The following is a 25,470-nucleotide window of genomic DNA, read 5'->3' as shown; positions in this document are numbered from 1 at the left end:
TCACACAAAACCATTGAAATTCCATATATAGTTAGTTGCACTAACTATATATCGCGCACCCGCAATCCACTGCTGATGATGTCACATATTACATCATTCATGACATGGTCAGTGACATCACTGATGACATCACTGATGACATCTCAAATGACATCACTGATGACATCATCCAGTGACTGTGTGTTTCTGTAAAGTTTAAATATGTTTTACATATTGAAGAATGAGTAGATGTAGAAGTGTCTGGATGAAGGATTTAGTAGGTGCGTGACTGACTGTATGAGTGAGTGATTAAATGTGTCTCACTGAGTGCATGGGTTAGTGACTAAACTGTCTTAATTTGTGCATCATTATGTCTGTTGTTCTGTAAACTGCTGCATGTGTTGGTCAGTAGCTATATGAGTAACTATATGGGTTATTGATTGATTGCCCAAGTATTTGTATGGGAGACTGAGTGTGTGTGTGGCTGGCTGGGAGGTGTGTGACTCTCTGCAGATCAATGTGTACTTGTATCAATGATTGTATAAGAGAGTAAGTATGTGTTAGTATATGTTTCAAAATGTAAGGTGCTCTATGTTTAACTGTATAGATTAGAAAATGGAAGTGTGATTGATTATTTACAGGACTGACTAGGTGTGTGAGTAACTCCATGGATGAGTGACAGAGTGTGAGAGTCTGTATAGGTGTATGAGTGCATATGATAGTGTTGTAAAGATGAGTGATTGTATGTATGAATGATTGTATGGGTAAATGAGTGAATGTGTGTGTAAACATAGGAATCACTGAGTGCGTATGTAGTAACTAGTATTGGTGTGTCAATGGTTTCAAAAATTATACTCTGTATTTAACACTGGGTGTAACAGAGGTTATATTAAAGTGTGAGGAGATGCATTGTATTGTCACATGAATGATATCATCAGTGATGTGGTCATTGATGTCAAATGAGATGTCATCAGTGATGTCATCAGTGATGTCATTTGAGATGTCATCAGTGATGTCATTTGAGATGTTATCAGTGATGTCATTTGAGATGTCATCAGTGATGTCATCAGTGATGTCATCAGTGATGTCATTTGAGATGTCATCAGTGATGTAATCAGTGATGTCACTGACCATGTCATGAATGATGTAATATGTGACATCATCAGCAGTGGATTGCGGGTGCGCGATATATAGTTAGTGCAACTAACTATATATGGAATTTCAATGGTTTTGTGTGAGTAAAATAAGGTTTTTTAAATGCTAATCCCTAACTATATATGGTCTATAACCTATGGTTTTTTCAGTGAATTTTCAAGGTTTTTTAAATGCTAATTCCTAACTATATATGGTCTCTAACCTATGGTTTTTTCAGTGAATTTCAATGGTTTTTTAATAGCAAATATCATAAGCTGTCGAATGTCAAGTACGTGGTAAGTAAAAACATTTTCGTGTTTATGCACACTGATCTGCTTTGAATGCTGCCCCCCCTCCCCCTCATTTCTATTAGGAGTACTCTCTCTTTGCAGATAGTGAAGGGTAGTTAACGCAGGCCTTTGCCCCCGTTGTAATCCGTCGTGCCTGCTTCTCTCTCCATTTGATTGATTGTTATCCAAGCATTTACTGTTTTAGAATTGGTTCTCTTTGGTTCATTCTCTATTTACAAACAAGCACAGAGTCGCAATACTCTGTTTAGTCTTTGCAGATAGCGAAAAATCGTGTAAAAAAACAAAAGGAATCGAGCAAAATCAGTAGGCCACTAATGGGATCTCTTTTTGACCTCGCTAAAATAGAAACATTAGGAACAACCCCTCATGACAAACACGAAACTATTGAGATGAACTGAACTCCACACCATGATGGCTGCAATACAGCTCGGCTCCGCCACCCACCCCGCCCAAAATAACGATAAACTCTATGCAAATATTACAAATATATACAACACACCAGCAAAGTAACAGGGTAAAACATTTTATTAAACAACTATTTACGTAACTATTTTATACTTTTTGTTGCCCGATCCGGCTAGCTCAATCGATCGAGCATGAAACTCATGCACTCTGATGGTTCAAAGTTTTGAGGAGTGCTTGTAACACTGTCTGAAGCCTATTTGCACTTGCTTCAGCTTCACTATTCTCAAAGTAAAGTGGGGGCTGTTTGAGGACGTGACTGCATTTGTGAACAATGTAATGCGGTGCCACCCTGAACCGCTTGACGGAGGCCCCCGAGGGACGGTGTGATGGCGCGGACTCGGAGGGGGCGCTTGGCTCCGGCTCCCTCCCCAAGTCGTGTTCTCCTGGTGTGGCCTGAGATCGCCCCCGACATAGGTGGCCGGCTCCCGGGATCAAGCGGAACTTTTTGCCTTTTGGTAACTCTTCCATTCTTGACCTTGTCCCACAATCCGTTTCACCTAAAGACACGCTGTAGTGGGGCGCCCCTTTACCATTTCAGTTGCCATTCCGCCCGCTTTTGCTACACTGTGCCTCTTCCGCTAATCAGCTGTTTACCGCCCGCTCACCATGTAGTTGAGTTGCTCCCGCTCTTGCGGTGCAGCGATAGCCGGCTGCCACAGTACTCTCAAAATGGCGGCCGGCTCTTCAGATTTGGGCGTGGTCCACTAAAATTACCCTGCGACACCTTGGAACTCGGACGCTTGTCTGCTAGAGATTGGGCTCCATTCTCGAAAGCGTCCCCTCAGCCTTGAAGATTCTACAAAAGTCTTGGGGGCCCCCGACTCCCGCAGGCTTCTGGTGGGGAGCGGCTAGCATTATTGCTTGTGGAATGGCCACGACGGAGCTACGAAATGGTGGTGCTCTCATGCTAACGCCAGCTTCAGTCTGAAACATCCAGAAACACTGTAGACTACCAATTCGATCAGTTACGGTAGCGCCCCAACGTGACCCGGTAGAGAAGAACTAGCCCTCCCCTCTTTGACTGATGGTTCTTGTTGCCTGTCCCTTCTGTTGTCATTTAACAGAACTATTTAGCCTGCTGAAAGGGGTTGTGTTCTGACCGCTGGTTGGTGGAGACATTTTGACTATATTCTGGACCTGCGTTGTCGCGTAATGCGTCATATGACGCGCCGCGTTAGCGCATCCGGAAGTGATCCGGGGCGCGACGCGCAGCGCGTAACGTAAGCATAACAGGTCATGTGACTTGTTAATAAAACTTTTCATTGGTTCATTTTACTTTTCTTATTCTAATGATGAAAGGCTTGGTCATATGACCTAAAAATTACGCTTTTTATTACTTTCGAACATTATTTTTTCTTAAATATATGTTATAATGTTCCAGGCTAATGTACTTTCCCGGAAAATTTACAACTGTCCTGCAAGTAAAATATATTCCTTTTTCGAGAAAAGGGCGTTTCTTCGTCCCATGACGGAGCCGTTGAGCAAAAGAGGGTCGGCCTGCTGTCTTAGTCGCCGATACGCCTGAATATGAGATTCTTATCGATCACTTTATGTTGCAGGAGTAGAAAACACAACAGCCCTTGACCATTTATCTTTACTGCGTTCCTGCGTATTATACCTTTTACCCTTCATGTAATTGGTCTGCTTTATTTCACTTGCCTTTTACTGATTCTAAAACAGTGACTATTATTAAAAACTTTACCAATGTATATACTACTACCATGTTTTCTTTTAAAAACCTTTATTGTGAAAATGTCATTATACAAATACGGGCCTATAACCACGTGGGCGGGCCACGGAGCAAACTATAATCGTATATGATGAGTAGACATTTACACTGTAGAGGAACGTAACGGGCGGGCCATTAGGTTGCAAGAACTAAAGTGTCTAACAGTTGCGGAATCGGTGGACGTACATTTTATAATTAAAATACGACAGGGCCAGTTACAATAAAATTATCTAGATATACATTTGCGGGCAAGTACCATGGGTGACGTTAATTCGAACTTTCAATAGTACAGTAATCAATAACACATCAGAACTTAATATCAATAGGGATATCGAAATATTCAATCTATTCTCGTCCCCGCCCGCCATGTGCTTCAAAACTGCATACGTATCTCGTGATATCAAGGTTGTGCAACCAGTACACAACAAGGAGTTACGAGTCCCATTTATTCCGGCGCAATTTTGTGCGAGGACGGGCAGGTCCAGGATATAGTCAAAATGTCTCTACCAACCATCGACTATGATGATGTTCATATGCTGTATTTATTAGAGTAACACTCATCTGTCCACATGAAATTAATTTGCCACAATCTAAACATGTCATTTTAATCTTTCCAAAGTTCTTCTAAATATTTGGGACCGTTTCCCTTGCCTCTGATGCTGTCAGTGCCACTTCTTTGATGAATGTACTGGCAGGTCGGGGGTTCTCCTCCAAATCTCTCTTTTATGCAGCACTATAATTAATCGGTGCCACCTCTCCATATGACGATGCATGGTATAGTTACCATAACTATATTTTTTTTCGGTTCCTCTGGAGAGTTCATCGTGGCAGATGAAGCGTGTAACGTACCGGGCATTTACCTTTTTTTGCATGTAGAGGAAAGGAAAAAAAATTCGAGCGTCCGAGTTCTAAGGTGTCCCAGGGCCATTTTAGTGGACCAGGCCCAAATCCAAAGAACAGGCCGCCATTTTGAGAGTCCTGTTGCAGCCGCCTGTCGCTGTAGCATCAAGAGCGGCCGAAACTCAGCTGAATGGCAACTGAAACGGTAAAGGGGCGCCCCACTACAGCAGACGAGCCTCCACCTAGGAAGGCCCGTTCACGCTGCCTACCCCCCACCCCCTCCCCCTTTGGGCACCACACGCCGTTATTCGGAGCAGGATTGTAGGATGGCCACACCAGTACGGCAACTTGCTAGACACCACCTCGGTGCCTACCGAATCTCACCGCCTTGTGGTGTCTTCTATTCAGAAAACATTGTTGTGCTGCCTTCGACCTATTCGCCGCAAGTGCGCACGCAACTCAGCTGCATAGCTTGCTAGACACCACCTCGGTGCTAACCGAATCTCAGCGCCTTGTGGTGTCTTCTATTCCGAAAATATTGTTGCGCTGCTTTTGGCTCCATTCGCACATCGGTCCGCTACTGACGCCATCTCACAGGCCAACGGGGCGCCCCACGCCGACTTTCAGCATTGTAGGATGGCCACACCAGTGCGGCAACTTGCTAGACACCACCTCGGTGCCATCCGGATCTTGGCATCTCAGCGCCTTGTGGTGTCTTCTATTCAGAAAATATTGTTGCGCTGCCTTTGGCCCCATTCACACATCAGTCCGCTACTGCCGCCATCTCACAGGCCAACGGGGCGCCCCACGCCGACTTTCAGCATTGTAGGATGGCCACACCAGTGCGACAACTTGCTAGACACCACCTCGGTGCCATCCGGATCTTGGCATCTCAGCGCCTTGTGGTTTCTTCTATTCAGAAAATATTGTTGCGCTGCCTTTGGCCCCATTCGCACATCGGTCCGCTACTGCCGCCATCTCACAGGCCAACGGGGCACCCCACGCCGACTTTCAGCATTGTAGGATGGCCACACCAGTGCGACAACTTGCTGGACACCACCTCGGTGCCATCCGGATCTTGGCGCGTTGTGCTGCCTTCGGCCTATTCGCACATCGGTCCGCTACTGACGCCGCCTCACGTGCCAAAGGATTTTCTACGCTTTTTATACCCTATGCCGCATAACAGGTCATGTGACTTGTTTATAAAACTTTTCATTGGTTAATTTTACTTTTGGTTTCCTAATGATGGAAGGCTTGATCATATGACCTAAAAATAACACTTTTCATTGGATGAAAACTTTTTTTTTTTCCCAAACGATGAAAGCCCCACCTTGTTTCTGGATGTTTCAGACTGAAGCTGGCGTCAGCATGAAAGCACCACCATCTCGTGGCTCCGTCGTGGTCATTCCGCGAGCAATCATGGCAGCCGCTCCCCACCGGAAGACTGCAGGAGTCGGGGGCCCCCAAGACTTTTGTAGAAACCTCAAGGCGGAGGGGACGCTTTCGAGAATGGGGTCCAAGACCTAGCAGACAAGCGTCCGATTTCCAAGGTGTCCCAGGGCCATTTCAGTGGACCAGGCCCAAAAAGGAAAGAGCCTGCCGCCATTTTGAGAGTCCTGTGACAGCCGCCTATCGCTGCACCGCAAGAGTGGGCGCAACTCAGCTGAATTGCGGATTTTGACACAGTGGACCAAAAGCGGACGGAATGGCAACTGAAACGGTAAAGGGGCGCCCCACTACAGCAGACGAGGCTCCACCTGGGGAGGCCGTTCACGCCGCCTCCCGCCCCCCCCCCCCCCGGGGCGCCCCACGCCGTTATTCGGAGGGCGGCAACTTACTGGACATCACCTTGGTGCCATCCACATTTCAGCGCGTTCTGCTGTTCTGCTGCCTTGGGACTATTCGCACAACCGACCGCTACTGACCATTGTTCCTTCTTTTTCCCTAAAAATGTTTACATGTTTTTACTGTTTTTGTTTTGTTGTATATATTTATAAGTTATTAAAGTTTTATAATCCTACTACTTTGTTGGAGTGCTATATATTTTTAATGTGACACATAATTGTAAAAACTTTGATGTACAAAGAGTCATCCCTGGAATCTTCTGCTTCAGGCTCGGTCCCCTCCCCAATCACAATACAGGATGGTTTTCAGATAGTAGGAACGCGTGTGGTGTGACGGATCTCATCGGGTGTGGGCCTAGATCTACTATAACTCCTTTGAAGAGGGGTGATTCTTTACAGCTGGGGCCATAAACTACATCTGCAAGGCTAGCTGATAGCCTGGGACCGGCCTGGACAATCGGACACAGAGGAAGAGGAGTGTCAGAGGGTGCGGTAGTGAATAGGGCGAAAGGGAGGTGTCGGGCGGGCACAGGGTGTGATTCTCAGGGAAGAGCAGCGCAGATGGGGGGGAGGTTTATTGCCCATGCATAAGACAGAGAGCGGGGGTGACCAGTGCCTGGGGGAGATGCTTGCGAGGGTGGGGAGCCATGCTAAGGATCGACAGCGTGCAGAGAGTGGGTCTGGTCAAGTCATCTAAAATGGCTGCCGTGCACGACAAATGTGTGGCATTTGAAAAAAGGCAAGATGGCGCAGACAATGTTTTTCAACACTTCCTGATTTCCTTCGAATCGAACGTTAACAGACGTTGGGGCATATTACCAAAGTTAAGCGATATTTATCCCTAACGATGCTTAGCAACAAATTTTTTACCGCTAAGCATCGTCAGAAATTATCGCAGATAAACCTTGCTATTATCAAGGTTTATCGCAAATGCGATAAAAAACGGCCGCAATGCATTAATATCGCTGAAAAGTCAGCGATATTCATGCATTACCGAGCTAATGCTCTTAGCCATGTTATCCACCTCCCATTGGATAACATGGCTAAGAACTGCTCAGGGCAGGTGTTACTTTTTGGAGATATTCGCGCTTAGCGCAAATATCTCCAAAAGTTGGTAATAGGAGATAGCGATGTTAGCGACTGTTTCCAGTCGCTAACATCTTGGCATGCCCACTTTGCATGTCATTAGTGATAAATATCACTGACATGCAAAGTGGGGCCCAAGATGGTCGCTATCTCCTACTAGCGGTCGCTAACTGGTGTTAGCGACAGCTAGGTAATACGGAGATAATTTTATCTCCGCTTTCTTGGCTTTTAAAGCCAAAAAAGCGGAGATAAACCCCCTTGATAATATGCCCCGTTATCTCTCCCACACTACCGGTCCCCCTGGGCTTAAACGCCGAGATGGTAGGGACTGCATCCCGTGAAGATAGGCCGAGACGTCACTCAGCAGAAAAAAAAGTAAAAAAAAGTCTATAAACATACAATAAGTTAAAAGTCAATCATTCTTCATTCCTTGTAGTACGCTCCCCAGTCCGCTTCCCGTTACGCTAACCGGGCGCACCCCACCCAAAAAACGATTTTTTTTTTTTTTTTTTTTGCCCCGCGGAGCCCTTTTAAAGCCTCCACATCAAACCTATGGGGTATGGGAGGATCTACTATGCCCCCTTATGGTCATTTGCACCTTCGCTTTGGCCTCCTCTTGTCTCTCGATCCTACCGAGAGACAAGATGGCGGCCGCTACGGACTGTTTGGAATGTTTACAGACGCCGGAGAACCAATCAGCTTCGCTTCACAAAGCTCCGTAACGCGAAAAGTACGCGAAGTGGAGCGCTGCCCGGAGCGCTGTTACAGATATATATCTTTTTTTGAACGGTAATTTCTCAAAATCCACTGGAGCACATATATTGAGACCTAGCAAAGGCACATCGGGCTACCAGTCCCTACAATTTTGCCAAGTTTCGTGCAAATCCATTCAGCCGTTCGGGCTAAAAGTGAGGCCAACCGCCCTATGGAAAACTCAATGTTAAAAACACGTTTTGGGACCCCCCTTTTTTCTCGGCCCCCCCTTGACGAAACCCCCCCAAATTTTCAGGGGCTGCTCAGAAACAAAATGTTCCATTTTCCTGACAATTTCAGCCAATTCCGTCCACAAACGCCAAAGTTATTAGACATAGAATTTTCAAAAATCCCATAGAGAAAAAATCCTAACTATATATACCTACTGGCGACCGCCAGTAGGTAATATATATATATCTCTCTCTCTCTATATCTCTCTCTATATATATATATCGGTCTCTCTCTATATCTCTCTCTCTATATATATCTCTTTCTATCTATATCTCTCTCTATATATATATATATATAGATATCTCTCTCTATATATATATCTCTCTCTCTCCTCTCTCTCTCTTTCCATCCCTCTCTATCTCTTTCCATCCCTCTCCCCATCTTTCTCGCATTCCACTCATTCCTCTCTCTCATTCTCTTCCTCTGTTTCTCCCTCTACTTCTACCTTTCTCTTCTTCTGTCGCACTCTCTCTCTTTCTCTCTCTCCCCCTCCCCCCTCTCTCTCCTCCCCACGTAAGAAACATAGCCAGATCTATTGCTGCAGTCAGTGCTTGTTCATGCTCCCAGCGTTTCTATACAATATTTTTTGTCAATGAATGTATTATTCAAACGTCTTCATTTGTTTTTCATGAGTGTTCAGACCTCTAACCCCCCAAACTCACCCTAGTGGTTGCTCACGGCGCTTGCTCGCTACACACCATGTGGGGGTTGGTCTCACTTTTACTTTGTTCTCTGATTCACTACTTGTGTCTATTTTTGGTGCTCTCTGAAAGAATGCCTATGGATACATATGACTGGGTGGGTAACCTGATGTTCTTTAAGGTCATCATCTACTGTTTACTGTGCTTTGAAAGTTGATACAATTTGAATATGTAATGAAAAATGTGCTGTAAAATTCACCATTTTGGTCTGCCGTTTTTGAAAAATTTCTTGGGGGGGAAACCTCCCTAAACCCCCCCTAGTGGCCGTCGGGCTCGCTCGCTGCACTCGCTCGCTACGTGCCAGGCTGGGGCTGGCTCGCTACGCGCCGGGCGGGGGCTGGTCTGGCAAAATTTTCCAGGGCTGCTTTCACTTCCCAGTCCGGCCCTGGTCGATTTCCTAGTGCCGCGCATGCGCTGCACTAGGCTCGACCTAAAAAAGTGCAGTCAGCATGGGTCATTTACTATAAAATAAATCCATCACAATATTATGAAACACCAGCGAGATTGATATATATATGCAGAAAGGATTGATACAGAATCTTAAGTGTCCAAAATGATGTCAACATTGCAAAGGGGCACTTGGGTGATTGTGTTAACGCTAGAGTATATCGTTATTTGGAGATAAAAACTGTTTATTTTCTTTTCTTTTTGAACTTTTAGATTTTACCCTGAAGAAGGGAAATTTATGTCCTGAAATGCATCATGCACAGCATTAAGTGTTTTTCCAAAGAATGTATATGTTGTACACATTTATATACCGAAAATCACATTGATGTTTTGTTGTATTTCATGAGAAGATATGAAATTGAATATATCGGTACATATTGGGTATGTTGGAACAATAATTGCAACAAAATATTTGGTTGGATAAAAAGAAATGTTCTAATGGATACATCTCCTTTGGTTTTGCTTTGTTCGCCCTAAGTTGGCAGGGTATGCCCAGACGTGGGTCCCTTGCTCACTTTGCCACTGGATTCAAGCTAGCCTGGCTGATAAGGGCTGATTAGCCAGAAACCAGTCCCAGGATGCTTGTTTCCAGTCCAGGGAAGACATGGCTTGGCAGGTCGGGCTGGACTGTTCCCATGATGCACAGGATCAGACTGATTTGCATATGGCCATGTCTGAACTGGGGTGGCAGAGTGAGCTAAAGAATGATGATGGATTAAACCCAGATCAGTTGACTGGGGGTGAGTGCTTGCAATGTTCAACACTCCATCCCCATCCCCTTTGGTTTTGCTAATGGATACATAGGCATAGGTTGTCAAATTTGAGGAAATATCATTTGCAGCGCACACAAGTCAGTGGACTTATTATATATTGAATATTTGCTAATATATGCGTAGACAGCACATGCAGCATTGCAGCACCACAGTAGAAAGAGTGACTGTAACACATGATCAGTAGGAAAAACTAGGAGTGCACCTACAACCATTTAACCTACTTATTAATACTGTTTGCAGTAGGGCATGCAGGACGTGCTGCAAAAGCAGGTAGAGTTGCCCCTAGGAACATTTACTCTATTGGTTAGGAGTCTCCTCCACTCACAGGCTGGATACCAAGGCATAGATATGGAACCCACAGTACCCTCAAACACTTTCTGGACTTGTACAGGAGAATTGGACCTGCTGTTACTAACATGAGAAGTGCCTATAAGACTTGATCTGCTCTCACCGTTGTACCTAGGAGAAAGAAGTGAAATCAAAGGGTCATAAGGCTGACCTACTGCTCAAGCTACAGGGACATAACAAGCTACTAAAGGCCTTTTCGACAACTGTCTAGCTGACCAGTTCCAACAGGTCCTGCCATGGTCCCTGCTGCTGACCTCTGCTGGAGTGAATCTTGACCCCCAAGTGCTGCCCCCACAGTCATGCATCTATAGCAGGTGCCAAAGTATATACACCTCCTAACTTTTCCTGAAACCTCGTACTTGGAATGTTTTTAGCTTCACTGACCACTGCGGGCCCAGATAAACCTGCCAAGCCGATCCAACGAAGGTGCATTGCAATTGAGTCAAAGATTCAGGTTGCTGCTCCTTGGAACTTTTCCACAGCAGCAAATTTGATTCAGTGGGACCTCACATAGAAGACATCTTTGGCTATAGCCTCTATTCTTGCTCTGCTGGAATAAACTGAGTTCCAATATGTGACTAAGTCTGAAGGTGGATGAAGATGGCAAAAGTCTCCAACCAGTATGGGATCTTCTCTGAGCGTGAAATTCAAATTTCTATGGCTGAACTTCCTCGCTAAACAGCTTCACCAAGACCGTGACCAGCAGCTATCTGATGATATGGAGCATTCTTCGGCCACAGCCTGGTGTGTTACACTGGTACGTTTTTTTGTTACAATAGAAATGTATAATGTCTTAAAACCATCCAATGCTGGAACAGTCATGGAACTTAATGAGCTCTTTCCCAGTTTGATTTCCATGCTCCGAAAACGTACTCACAAATGTTTTGTCTCAAAAATAAACTGGAGTTGCAGTTTCTACAAAACTTTAATTTTTATTTCCAAACTAATTATAACTATTTTCTCCTTTTAAAGAGGTAAAGATGCTCAACCTCAACTTGATCCAAATGTAGTAGAAGATCTTCAGTGCCATGCCGGTCTGATCCATTAACATCCTCTAAAAGTGCAGCAGCAGGCATTTGTTATTCCAACAAAAGATTTGCAGTAATAAGTACTTAAGATGTTTGTTCTTTTTTGTGGCCAATGGTAAAGATGCTAAGTTAAGATATATGTAATTGCCCGGTCTATGCTTGGGTAATGGCCACTCATGATAAACCGTTCAGATAACTGCAACCTTTAACTGTAAATCCTCATCCTTGGTACATAACATCTGAGGACTTTTTTGTTGACATTCTTTCATCCGACTGTTACAGTGTAATCATGATGACTATTTTACTCCATTTAAGACAATAACCTCCAGTCTGAATAAGGCAAAACAATTTGTTATACACATCTTTGAAACTACATTGTTTACCCCAAGCAATCATTTGGGATAGAAGCCTGCAGTATCTCTCTCACTTCTGAAAGGCTATATGTACTTTTCTCAAGATACACTGATCTCCGACTACCTGTTTTTTATTCCTAGAACAATGGACAGACCAAGAGTGTAAACCAATGACTAGAACATTATGTTTCTAATCCTTCGAAATCATGTTGGTTTGAATATCTACCTTTGGGAGAGTTCAAGCATAATAATGGTCTGTAACTGAAGTATCATCTTTGTTTTATCTTTAAGGGTTTCATTTTTTAATGGGTTACTCTACCCACTAGTTTATCAACTAGTTCTTGCTGCTTCCCGCTTTCTTCAACATCTACAGGAACAGAGACAACCAAAGCCAAAAATCTATTAAAGATATAGTGATCCATGAAAATTGCAGCTTATACATGATGAAATCCACGCCTACCTTACAACCTGGAGACAAAGTATGGTTATCTTCACCAACATAACATCTACCAGCCAGTCTACTGCCACTTGTCTTTGGCCTGTTTACCATCATCAAGTCCAAAAGTAAAGCTCCCCACTGGGCAAAACCTGGTTTCTATATCTGACCTGCACTCCATTGCGGTCCATCTTTTATCTTTTGTTGCCACATAATTTTTTACCCTGAAGTGGGAAGGATAGGCCTGGACGTGGGCCCCTTGCTTGCTGTGCCACTGGATTCAAGCTAACCTCAAAACCGGTAACAGGATGCTCGTTTTTGGTCCAGAAAGGACCCGGCTTTGCAGTTTAGGCTAGACTTCTACCATGAGGAGCAGGGTCAAGACTGATTTGCGAATGGCTGGGTCCAAACTGGGGTGGTGTGGTGAGCAAAAGAACAGTGGATTTAACCCAGATCACTTGACTGGGGTTGAATGTTTCATTTATTCAGCATTCCATCCATCATTTACTGCTGCAGCATTTTTCGCCCTAAGTGGAATGGATATACCCAGACATGGGACCCTTGCTCACTGTGACCATGGATTCCAGCTTGCCTGGCTGACAAGGGGTGATACCCAGAAACGTTTTCCCGCCCCTCCCTGCTGTTAAGAACTTGGTCAGGGCTAGTGTCTTCGGGTGCTTTGGCTGGCGCAGCGAGGGTGTGCTGCTGATTTGGTCACTCACCGGCGGACTTTTTCCTGAAACCGAATCCACTTCTCGCGGCCCCCGCTCCGCGGGTGCTGCTCGTCTACCAACCTCCTGAGAGTGCTGCCACGGACTTGCAGAGGCAGTAAGGAGCCCCGCCCAGAGACTACCCCACAGACGCCTAGCGGGACTGCGAGGACCAGCCTGCTGTGCGGCTGGGATCGGCCGCAGCTGGTCCTCTTCCCGCCCCTCCCTGCTGTTAAGAACTTGGTCAGGGCTAGTGTCTTCGGGTGCTTTGGCTGGCGCAGCGAGGGTGTGCTGCTGATTTGGTCACTCACCGGCGGACTTTTTCCTGAAACCGAATCCACTTCTCGCGGCCCCCGCTCCGCGGGAGCCGCTCGTCTACCAACCTCCTGAGAGTGCTGCCACGGACTTGCAGAGGCAGTAAGGAGCCCCGCCCAGAGACTACCCCACAGACGCCTAGCGGGACTGCGAGGACCAGCCTGCTGTGCGGCTGGGATCGGCCGCAGCTGGTCCTCTTCCCGCCCCTCCCTCATCTATTATTTAGCCTCACGCTACAACGCGAACGTGGGACGCGTGCGGGCGTGTGCCGGGCGAAGATCGGGCCAAGTGCGGGCCCGTTCTAGCCCGTAACAGACCGGGTAAGACCGGACCGGGCCACCTCTCTAACATTGGCTTTGATTTGTTCCCGCTACTCTATATGGTGATTGTATTTCTATTTATTACTGCATACCTGGCTACTAAATGGCCTTAGAAATGTCCCCCAAAGGTAGTAGAAGCAAGGTGTTGAAGGGGGGAGCCAAACTAACAGGTACACTAGATGACTTTATCATTAGGACTAACTCAGTAATAGATATGGGTATTGATTTAATGCAACAAAGGGTTTCATTAGACCTTGCAATGGCTAGGAGGTTGTCCCAAGATCCCTCAATGGCCAAGAGATCGTCTCTGGGTCATATAGCTGTAGCAAAAACCCCTGAACGTATTGAAGGTCTTGTCCTAACATCAATACACTCAATTACGCCTCCTAATCCACTATCACTAATTCCCACTCACACTCTATTACATGTGTCCCTTGAAAATCAACCACTTGAAGTTATATCCCCAGCAAATCCAGACGGGACTAGTAATAATGTAGTGATCCTTGCCCCTGAGCCTAATACCCCTGAGAATGAAACACGCACAAGTCCAATGCAACTACGCGGGAGAAAGGAGGGGGCCATACCCAAACGCAAACGCCCCAATCCCTCTGTCTACGCTAGGAAAAGACAAAAAGTGGCCGTGGCACAGGCCAATGCCTTACTAGTTATAGAGAGGGACGGTCCGGGTGAAGCGTTAGCAACAACGACGATAGAACAGAGGGAGGGTCAAAACATTGTAAACCTTGAATTAACTGAAGGGATCCAAGAAACCTTACTCACAAACAACATAGAAAGTAGAGTAGGGGAAGCTGATGAGGGAAAAGGGACGACGGATGGGGAGGGAAAAGGGTCTTTATTGAGGGAAATAGGGGACCTTTTCAAATCACTCCTAATCCCATTGGAAGTAAGACTGTCACGAATGGAAAACCAATTGTTGGAGGTTGAAAAAAGTATCATAACACTAGCAAGCCTGAGCATAGCTGAGACAGCGATTAGTACAACTGCACACGTAGTCACAGCACCCGTAGTGCCCCTAGTAGACAACAGCACACAACATCCAACACAGCAGAGTACAGGTACCACACTAATAAGCACTGTTGCCAACAAAACAAGTGTACCAACTACAATCACTGCAGGTGTAGCCATCGCAAATATTGCAAATAGTGCTCCAATAGCGAAAGACACCCCAGCACAGAGTGCTAACTCTATAAAAACTAACCAACAAATGCAGAATAGGAATCCCCAGAGGAGGAAAAAAGGGGGGGGGGGTTATATAGATCTGCCACCAGAGGCTAGCCCTTATGTAACTGTCTTGACGGGGGTCCCGGAACTGGCTATCCAAGTTGATGAGAGCTTTTGGTCACTTAAAAATAAAGTTCTACATTGGCTAAATGCGCAAAGGCCCCTACCACATAATTTAAAAAGTAAAATATTAATGGTTCGAAGGGTTCCATGGATAGGGCCAACAAGAAAGACCATATCAGGCGATTGTGTGGTGATTACATTTGAAGACCGACGTACGGTGCACCATTTGTGCTCCTGGAGCCCTCATGCACTTAATGGAAGCAATGTGATACAGATTAGACCGCTGTTCTACTTCTATCCACCTAAAATGCACTTTGAGGGTGGTGAAGGGTGGACTGTCGTGAATCACAATGCTTCAGGTAGATTGCGCGGTGGGAATTTGGGAAACCCAAGTCAGTGGATGGGGTTGCCAACCTTCAATACATTCAGCTGCTTGGAAGCGGTTGACTGACTGGATCACTTGGTTGAACGCCCTTCCGACACTAACATTGGAGCACAAAGATTGAATCCCCCCACTAGGGCAAAACGAAGCGGAATCGACACGGAAGTAAACTTAGTAGTCCCTAATAACATGAGAAACAAAAAGGATCTCAGACCGCATACAAACATCAGACAATTAGACGCAGTTAATCCATTAATAGGCAATGAGGTAGCGGTAGTGGCAGGAGAAAGTGACCAGGGAGAGAGTCAACAAGGCGCACTGCTATCAGAACATAGGGGCATAAATAATGCCATTTTCCAGGGTGATAAAACCTGGACTTGTGGAAATCCGGCACCACGGGCAGAGGAACTGCCAATAGAGATGTCATCAAACGGGATAATTGCACTTGGGGAACTATCTGATGCCACAAACATAAAGAACAAGCCACTGAACTTAGTTTCATGGAACATAGCTGGAGTGTCCAAGAATCTGAGGGACCCGGAATGGGCAGAGTTAATTGATTCCAGTGACTTCTGTTTGCTACAGGAATCCTGGGCGGTAGCTACACCACATAGAGTAGGGTTTAAGTCCTTTGGAATAGGTGCTATTCCATCTAGAAGGGGAAGGCCCTCAGGTGGACTAATAACCTGGGTGAAGGTAACCCTGAGGATACAGATAGATGTAGTAGACACAAATACACCTGACATACTAGCTTTAAGAATCACCACACGTGAGGGGAAAATATTCTACCTAATAAATGTCTACAATAGACCAGCCCCTGTATCTAAAGAATCTCCTACGTTAGCTAAACTAGACACCCTTTTGGCTAGAATAGTTGAAAAAGATGAACACGTTATCATAGCTGGCGATTTAAACTATAACTATGAACCAGTCCAAGGGCTTAGTGATATTTTTGAAGAAGAGGACCAAGCCAATAATATTCCATCATTGGAGAATATTAAACCTGTCAAATGTACAGTCTTGGCAGTCCAACTAATGAAATTGGCTGCGGAATATGGCCTTAGGGCCTGTAATGGTCGACTCTCGTCAGACAGTGCAAAAAAACGACATTTACTAGAAATAACTATAAGAGCAATCTAGATTTTGTAATCATCTCTATGTCCATTTGGCAGAGTATGATAGATTTCGAGGTTAAGGAGAGGTCAGAAAGGGACCACTTCCCCCTGAGTCTACTGATAGAAGCTTCCTTGTTCCAGGTAGCAGACTGTGTGCCTTCAATTGATGCAAACAGTGGAATGAGTGATGAAATCCACATTAGTAACAACAGGAGAGCACTTAAATGGCCATTTATATTGGACCATGGTGAGATTCTCGCCGAAATGTATGCACTTTTTGCAGGAGCCTTTGGATTATTTGTAGGTTCCTCTATAGACGAAGGAAATTCTGGTTGTTTTTATGTCACTTCACAAAAACTTTTTTTCAGATTTAAGAACAATAGTCACAAGATTGCCAAAGAAAAACCAACAAAAAGTACAGAATCTGTCTCACAGTAAACCATGGTATGATAGACTATGTAGGGAATCCAAGCCCCCTTGGATTCCCTACACGCTGCTAATTGCCATTAAATCTAAATCAGGGGAAGATATAAAAATGGCAAGGAAAAACTATAAGCAGGTACAAATTGCCTCAAGGGAAGCTTGGGAGGAAGAAAGCTGGGCAGACATGCTGACAGCTGTCAAATCAAAGGACAGTGTAGGGTTCTGGAGGTTAGTTGCTAACGGCAACCACGTAGGAAGAGTAACAAAGGACGTCTATCTTGACGAACTAACGTGGGTTAATCACTTCACGAACCTTTACAAAAAGTATGACACCATGCCAAGAGCCCCCGGTGACGATGCCCCGTGCCTTGAATATCCCATAGATTGTTTGGTATTCACACTAGGAGAAACTGAGGCAGCAATAAATTCAGTAAAAAATGGTAAAGCACCAGGGCTAGACAAGATACCTGGGGACTTGTACAAGCACGATTTAAAGGTATGGGCACCATACATAAATTACCTATGCAACAAGCTATCCCATAGTCTAGATTTCCCTGAAAGCTGGAGGGGGGCAGAAATTGTTTTAATTTTTAAAAAAGGGGACCGGTTGGATCCCTTTAACTATCGGCCAATTAGCCTGATGGACATTCTCCAGAAAATCTATTCGAGACACATCCTAACTCGTGTCAATGACTGGCTGGAGGAAAACGCAATCATAACAAAATACCAGGCTGGTTTCCGATGTAAAGTGAGCACAATCAACCAAGTTTTTAGATTTTGCTGCATATACTGGAAATATGTGCATATTAAGAAGGGCCATTTATACGTTGCTTTCGTTGATCTGAGAGCAGCGTTCGATTTAGTGCCACGTGACCTCTTGTGGAGGACATTGAGCGTAGCAGGGCTCCCAAGCGGACTGTTAGCACAGATAAAAGAACTGCATGCAGGGAACTTTGCCACAGTACGATGGGGCCCAAACGGGGAACTGACTCAAAAAATACCTATTGAGCGTGGCGTCCGCCAAGGCTGCGTATTGGCCCCTACACTTTTCTCTCTTTTTGTGAATGACATCCCTGTACATCTAGAGGGATGTGCAAATGATTCACCAAAATTGAACGGTGAAAAGGTAACATCATTATTATTTGCAGATGACACCATTTTGATTTCACAAACCAAGAAAGGTCTACAGGCACTACTCAATTCCTTTAGTGACTATTGTAGTAAAAAAGGATTGGAAATCAATGGGAAAAAAACAAAATGTATGGTCCTTAATCCACCAAAACCAGATAAAGGCTGCTTAATTCTGAATGGTGAGAAACTGGAATCGGTCCCAAATTTCTCATATCTAGGGGTCACGCTAGATTCTAATTTCTCTTGGAGGCCCCAAATTGAAAAAAGTAAGTTGGCATTCACACAGAACGTAAAACCTATCCTTAGGAAACAAGGCCTGAGTACTAGCAAGGCTGTATCCCCAGTGGTTGAATTATTTAAATTTACGGTCCAACCAGCAGCACTTTATGGCGCAGAAATTTGGGGGCCCATGTCGAAGGACTCCTTTCTTGTCTTGGACAACAACTTTATGAGGAGTCTGGTAAGGGTTCCAAGAGGCCCTCCGTTAGTGCCACTTCAGCTGGATCTAAACATCAAAAGAACAGACCACTATACAATAATTAGACCACTGATGCTATGGGTTAGACTTTGGCGGGTTCCCGAACTGTATGATTACAGAGAAGGGCTAAAAGAGATAATGAGACTGGATAATTTGAACACTATACCTTGGCTAAAACATTTCAAAACTTGGTTTATTAAAATAGGCCTAAACCACTTTTGGGAGGACCCAGAATGTATACCGCTGAACCCAAAATTAGTTGTAAAAAGGGCCTTTTGGAGCTATGTGTATAATCTAGTAACAAACATGACCAATGCTGGAACTCTAGTGACTAATTTTCTAAGTTTCAAAGACAAGCCTCTTTTTGAGGCTTTCCTTGATGAAATTGAGCCCCCACTTGCCAAAACCCTTTTCTTAAAATTAAGATATGGGAATCTTTTGACTAAAACAACTTTGGCACGTTCGACTAGAGGGCCTTATGCTGCAGTTTCAGTGGCAGATGAAATCTGTACTATGTGTGAAGGCAAACAGAAAGATGATGACCTTCATATCCTTTTCTTCTGCCCAGCCTACACACGGGTCAGAAGAAAATGGATCAAGCCTTTATGTTTGTTAATAGGAGTAAGATCCTGCAATCAGGCCCTAAGAATAATTAAAACAGACACAACACAAACAATAGTATTTAGTGTCAGCCGATTCCTGCACTCAATTTATTTTCTAAGGAGGAAAAAAGGCCTAAAGCTGTAATGCTAAAGAATTAAGCTTATACGACCAAATGTGCCTTAGTAATGCCATCAGGACCGTTGGTATCTTGGTATTGTATTGTGCTCAGATGAAAATTTTACTGGGGAAACCTATTTTCCATGTTTTAATTCTCTCTTTTAACACACACATGTTTTAAACCATAACAAATGCAGTCACAAATGTGATTTAATGTATATTATAATGAATTGTGTTGTGACTCTTTTATGGCATTTTTTCAAGCCGAAATAAAGAATTTATGAATTATGATACCCAGAAACCGGTCTAGGATGCTTGTTTCTGGTCCAGGGAGGACCCGGCTTGAGAGTTTGGGCTGAACTGTTCTCATGAGGAGCAGGGTCAAGACAGATTTGCATATGGCTTGGCCCAACCAGGGATGGCGTAGTGAGCAAAAGAACAATGGATTTAACCCAGATGTTTTGAATGGGAATGAATGTTTGATTTACTCAGCATTCCATCCATTATTTGTTGGTGCAGCATTAACTTGCCCCTAGACTGCGGTCAAGTGCAACCAGATGATCATGGGTATCGAAAAACATTTAAAAAAATCATAACTCTTTTTTCCCTTATTGGATTGTTGTCATTTCGGTTTTATTTATACAATTTTACTCTATTTTTTTTTTTGTTAGATCAGGATTTTTCTTTTGTTGTGTTTTGACTTTATTACTGATTTGGTACTGCATAAATGCTTTACATATTGTCTCTAAGTTATGCCATTCTAGTCTGGTCTGTGCTATATCTACCAGAAGGTTGAGTTCAGGTTAATATAATTTCTTTAAGAGTTCATCCTGACAAGGTTTGAGGTTATTACTTGAGAAGAATGCTCACCTCTTAACTAATACCTCAATTTCTTACATATACTAACTCAGTGGCTCCACAGGTTAGCACAAGTGCCGCAGACAGCATAGCTTGGAAACACAGAGAAGGGCAGCTGCAGTTTCATTTCTCCTTTTTGATTTCAAAACTCTTATTGTTCTTTGCAAACAGAAGAAATAAGCACACAAGTGAATAAATGCTATTTGAGAACCTTGGGCCTGATTTACAGTTTGGTGGACAGGGTACTCCACCGCAAATGCAACAGAGCACCCTGCCTGCCCAACTCTCGGACCTACTACCTCATTAAGAGAAGGGCAGCCTTTAAGTATTCCACTGACAGAGCCCCCTATTTAGGATGGAGTTTACCCTGCTCTTCACCTCTAGGAACAACCTAGCGTGAGGGAGAGGAAAGAAAAAATAATTACCCCTCATAACGTGGGAGAAAACTCCCAGGGTGAGGGAGTCATTATTTTTTGTTTTTGTTTTCAAACTCCTGCTTTCGGAGTTTGTTTCTGAAATACAAATAAACCTCAAACGTTTGGTGAATCTGCATCAAATGTTTTTGTACATTGAAAGAAACATCCGTAATCGCAGTTCCTTTTAATGTGTGGAGATGACCGCTGGGCTGGTTCTAAATTTAGCACATTTGTCCATCAGACTGGTGGAGGTGATGCCCTCCGCCCCGGCAGACTGTATACATCCGCCAAAACTTAAATCAGGCCCCTTATCAATTATGTGACATGATTCCAATCAGAGGTCCCAAGGGATTTGTATGAATTTTCAGTACTTGTATTTTGCAGTCTGGAGTGTAAATATTCTGTCTTGTGATCTCTTGAGTATCTTCCCAGGCCTTGGGTAATTGCCTCTATTAACTGAGATTCATCACACTTGAGAGGTGAGAACCTGGTTGTACGCAGTAGACAAGTCGTTACATGTTCAAGGTGAAAAGCGTTTTTTTAACATGAAAAAGAATTAAAGAAAGTTCAGTAGATTGAGAAACATGATGGAGGGTCAGTCAGCAGGGGAAAGATGTATAGGTTTTACTTGGTTTGCAGTTTAACATAAGTGGTCACAGTACTCCATTATCGTTAGCCAGCTGAGCTGGGGCACCCATACCTATGCTTGTATTGAGAAGTGGGTTATCCTGGAGGTTTCATTTGCTGCATATAAGTGTCTAATACTTCTTCAATTTATTAGAATTCATGTTCTTATATATTTTTGAATTTGACTTTAGAACTTTGCATCTCCCAAGAAATGCAAAAAGATCCTTGCCCACCCAATAACTTTAGTCAACAATAGCCAATTTTCTAATCTATTTTCCACTAAAACACCTTCACCTAACTCATCACTCTTCCTACAAATCTCCCTAAAAAAACCACACATGGCCACCACTAGTGTACTGCCGCTGTTTATCGACGTTTTCCATAAGCCGCTATATGTTTTATGTGCAATGTTTGGAGTGAATGCACTGACTCATGGAGTTACCTAGTTAGTTTATGTGCTGTAAATATCAATACTGCTTTAAAAACAAGGGCACTGTTCCTTCTGTACTGGTAAGAGTGTCACTGTGTCTTCAGCTATTGCATCATTAATATAACATTAGTGAAAAGCATAATAAAGGAACGGTTTACGTTGCCTCTTCCTGACAGCAAACACGGTGCAAAACAAACAAGATCAAAGTATTATCTTTGAATATTTTACCTGTTTGACACGAGGCCAGGGTAATAACATTTTTGGTTTTCATCCACTTTCTTGTCACTTAACAGAATAAAACTCTGTTGTCTGCCGTATGCTCGAATAATACTAGCCCCGGTGACTGATTCCGAAAAGTGGGAATATATAGGTGATCGACTCACAGACTCAAGTCTTTTCAGCTGGCGAGAAGTGGCCACATAAAACCTCTGTAATCAAAGGGCGATAAGAAAAACTTGTCAAATGCTGGCATTAGAAAATGTTTTGGAGAACACTTTCATACGTAGATAGCAGAGCGCATAATGGTATTCACTATTTTCAAAGCAATATTAGTCATACTGTACTACAGAAACTAGCCCCTCCCATTTATACCTCGCATTAAATGTTTCTGCTTTGCTGTTTCTTGCAGTGATCTTATAATAACAGTTGCATCTTCAGAGTAAATGCTGAATTTGTTTTTTCAAACAAATCATATCACAATTGAAAGAAACTTTGACAACACAATCGGAAGATCTATCACACTGCAGTGCCTCCTCACTTTGAACAGCAGCTGCATATCATATGAAGGAAACACGACGTACTGATTTGGACGAAACAGGCCTGTTGGTTCTTTCTAGGTTGAGGAGTGCAGAGTAACAGAGCAATCTGACTACAGGTGTGGGTTACAAGGATGAGGGCCTGCCGCATCTTTCGGACAATGAATGGAAGGAGTGGGAGAGGTGGAAAAGCGTAGGCAAAGATACCTGACCAGTGTATCCATACTACATTACCCATAGAATTTCATTAACTGGAGTATGAGTTTGGGAATTTTGCATGGTTGGGGTGGCAAAATGTCTATTTGTAGTGTGCTGTAGAATTAAAATTATTGGTATATGACTTGTGGGTGGAGTTCCTGCTCATAGACTAGTTGATACGTTCTGCTGAGCAGGCCGGCTAAGTTGTTGTCCATCTCCCCCCGGAAGGTATTCCACCATGAGATTAATGTGAATTCGGATTATCAAATGCCTTGTCTTCAGTTAGTAATGATGGGGGAGAAAGTGGATATCGCACTGTTTCTGCAGGTAGTACACTGCTCTTCATGTTGTCTGGCTTTATTAATACTACTTCGCTTTGACTGAGAGGAAGTGTGTCAAAGTGTGATGATAGCCTCATTATCTGCTAGGCACTGGTGTTTGCTTGCACTACTGATCAGCCAATTGTGAGGTATGGGAAAACATGGATGCCTCCTCCTACCATGCAGGTGACAGCTACTACTACTAGAAGGTTTCTGAATACTGTTCGAGCAAAGTATGATGCGGACGGGAAGTACCTTGAATTGATAAAGATTGCCAGTTACAATGAAGCGGGGTTAGTGTGGGAGATGGAATGCATGAGGCTGTGGAAGTAGGAGTCCATGAGCTGTAATACCATCATTTAATCACCTTGTTAAAGCAGAAGGATACCATCCTGCAGTGGTACCATATGCAAGTGTTCGGAGTGAATGTAGTGATTTCGGGACCTAAGCGAACAGTTCTTTTTGGGGATAAGAAATTAAAGAGTAAGCCTCCTTGCCCCGCTGGAATGGAGCCACTGGCTTTCCAGATATTTTTTGGAAGAGCGCTGGGAACTCTTCTGCAGAAGGATGACTTGGTTGCTGTCTGAGGGTGTGTTTGCGAGGTACTAGGTTGGGTGTGAGAAGTTCTAGGCAGTAGCCATGGTGAACCACCACTAATACCCACTTGTCTGATACAATTTCATGTCAGCATGAAAAGAAATCCTGCAATCTTCTCCCACAAGGTGTCATGTGATTGAAGGGGAGATGAGGGATGTCAATGTTTTGATGTGGAGGCCTCTTTGGGAGGGGGAGGAGCAAGATGGTGAACTGAAGCCGCAACGGAGCACAGCCGTGCAGAGGTCTTCCCACACCTACGATTGCACGATGTTTGGAATATGCGCCGGTGTAGCAGTTACACTATGCCTAAACTGCATCTAGCTGCATGTGGACAATACTGACTCAAAAGCTATTAAACCGCTGCTAACCGTAAGAAAAAGACGAATATGGTTGCCATTGTCGGTCAGGATTGGGCACTTGCTTCTGGCATCTCGACTCGTTGGTTGGAGATCGGCTGGCCGGTCGGCGTTCGGCTGGTCAAGACTACTCGTTGTGGTGGTACCAGCGCTCGAAGTCAAGGGAGGCATGGCACCGCCAAAAAAACACCCCGAGGAACACACGGGCCTGGAAATCAGCCGCCGCCGGGGATGCGGGCACCTTAGACGCTGCGACAGCGAGCACGACAGAGAAAAACATGACTGCTGTCGGTAAGCCGCTTCTGCTCTTGCTGCACTTGTGAAAAGCTGCTGAACTTTTAGCTAGCAGCATGGACAAGGGGGATCTGACCGGCAACAAAATTGCCGAAGCCTTGCTGGACGCCATACCAGGTTGCAACTATGTTGCAGTGGATACTGTTTCAGCCGAAACGGGGGCTGTAACTAACAACACTGCAGGCACTAGAGAAGAGAGTGGAGGAGGAGGCGGGGAGTTGCTCTCAGCCCAGACACCAAGTCAGCCGGAGCTTGGGGTTGATTTGCATCGAGACTACCATCTGGAAACATTAATCAACCAAACCTGTTGAATAAGTCAGTGCTGAGTGGCGTAGATAATGGAAAGGAAAGGGGTCCAACTTCTCTAGGAGAGGCTGGTGCAAGAGCTGACAAGGCGCTGAATCTGGGTATAAAAGCAAGCGATGCTACAGTGGAAGAAGAAAGGAAGAGTTAGGCTCCTATGACGACATAGAAGAGATAATAGAGCCTTCTACACAGGCTGTTACTGACACATCTACGGCACTTGTGGGCAAAAAAGGGAAGGCCAAAAATAAAACAAAGAAATCATTTATTGGGCAGAGTGTGGTTTCTCCATGCGGGATCATTATTTCGGACATTAGCCCTCTACGCAAGTGGGTGCAAGCGAAAGGAGGGGCTAAGACTATGGCATCAGGGATCTCAGACAACAGCCCAACTGAGAACAACCCGATGAAGGCTCACTCTGCTGTTGCTGCTGGGGACAGCCCTAAGTTAGGGTCTCCTTCTGGTGGGGTTCAACCCGTAGCTTCTGTATCAAATGTCACCCACGCAGGGGGTCAACTAAAGGAAAGAGCAACAGATAGTCAAGAAACCATGACACCTTCTCTCTGCCTCGTCTTGCAGTTTCTGAATGAGCAAAGACAAGAAGCTCAACAACACTACATACAGGTCCAAGAATACAATAATAGAATGCAACAGTCATTACAAGAGATGTCAGATAAATTGGGGGGGACGGACACAAGATATATCGGAGCTGCCACAGCGGGTTGCGGATACTGAACAACTATCTGCACTTACAGATGCTCTAGCGCACAAGCATGAGGCTCAGATCTCAGGCATACAGATTAAGCTGGAGGATATGGAAAATTGCCAAAGGCGACATAACCTTAGGCTCTTTGGTATCCCAGAAGGCACAGAGGGGGCAGACCCAAGGGCTTACATGGTTCAGTTGCTCCAGAAGGCTTTCCCCGACTTGTCTGACTGGAACTAGGACTCGCAGTTGC

General features: G+C 44.5%; 1 protein-coding gene across 2 annotated transcripts in view; it reads right to left on the bottom strand.

The window, feature by feature from the left end:
* The window catches only part of ABCC3 (ATP binding cassette subfamily C member 3), a 708,094-nt gene that overhangs the window by 116,021 nt on the left and 566,603 nt on the right, over positions 1 to 25,470 (bottom strand). For both annotated transcript variants that reach the window (XM_078654774.1, XM_078654775.1), the window contains exon 24: positions 21,917 to 22,116. In XM_078654774.1, coding sequence (XP_078510900.1) covers positions 21,917 to 22,116 — 200 coding nt within the window. The remainder of the gene's footprint in view (positions 1 to 21,916; positions 22,117 to 25,470) is intronic.

This window comes from Lissotriton helveticus, chromosome 7 (assembly GCF_964261635.1).
Source record: "Lissotriton helveticus chromosome 7, aLisHel1.1, whole genome shotgun sequence".
In the NCBI taxonomy this organism is placed as follows: Eukaryota; Metazoa; Chordata; class Amphibia; order Caudata; family Salamandridae; genus Lissotriton; species Lissotriton helveticus.
This window is presented reverse-complemented; position numbering and strand designations above follow the sequence as displayed.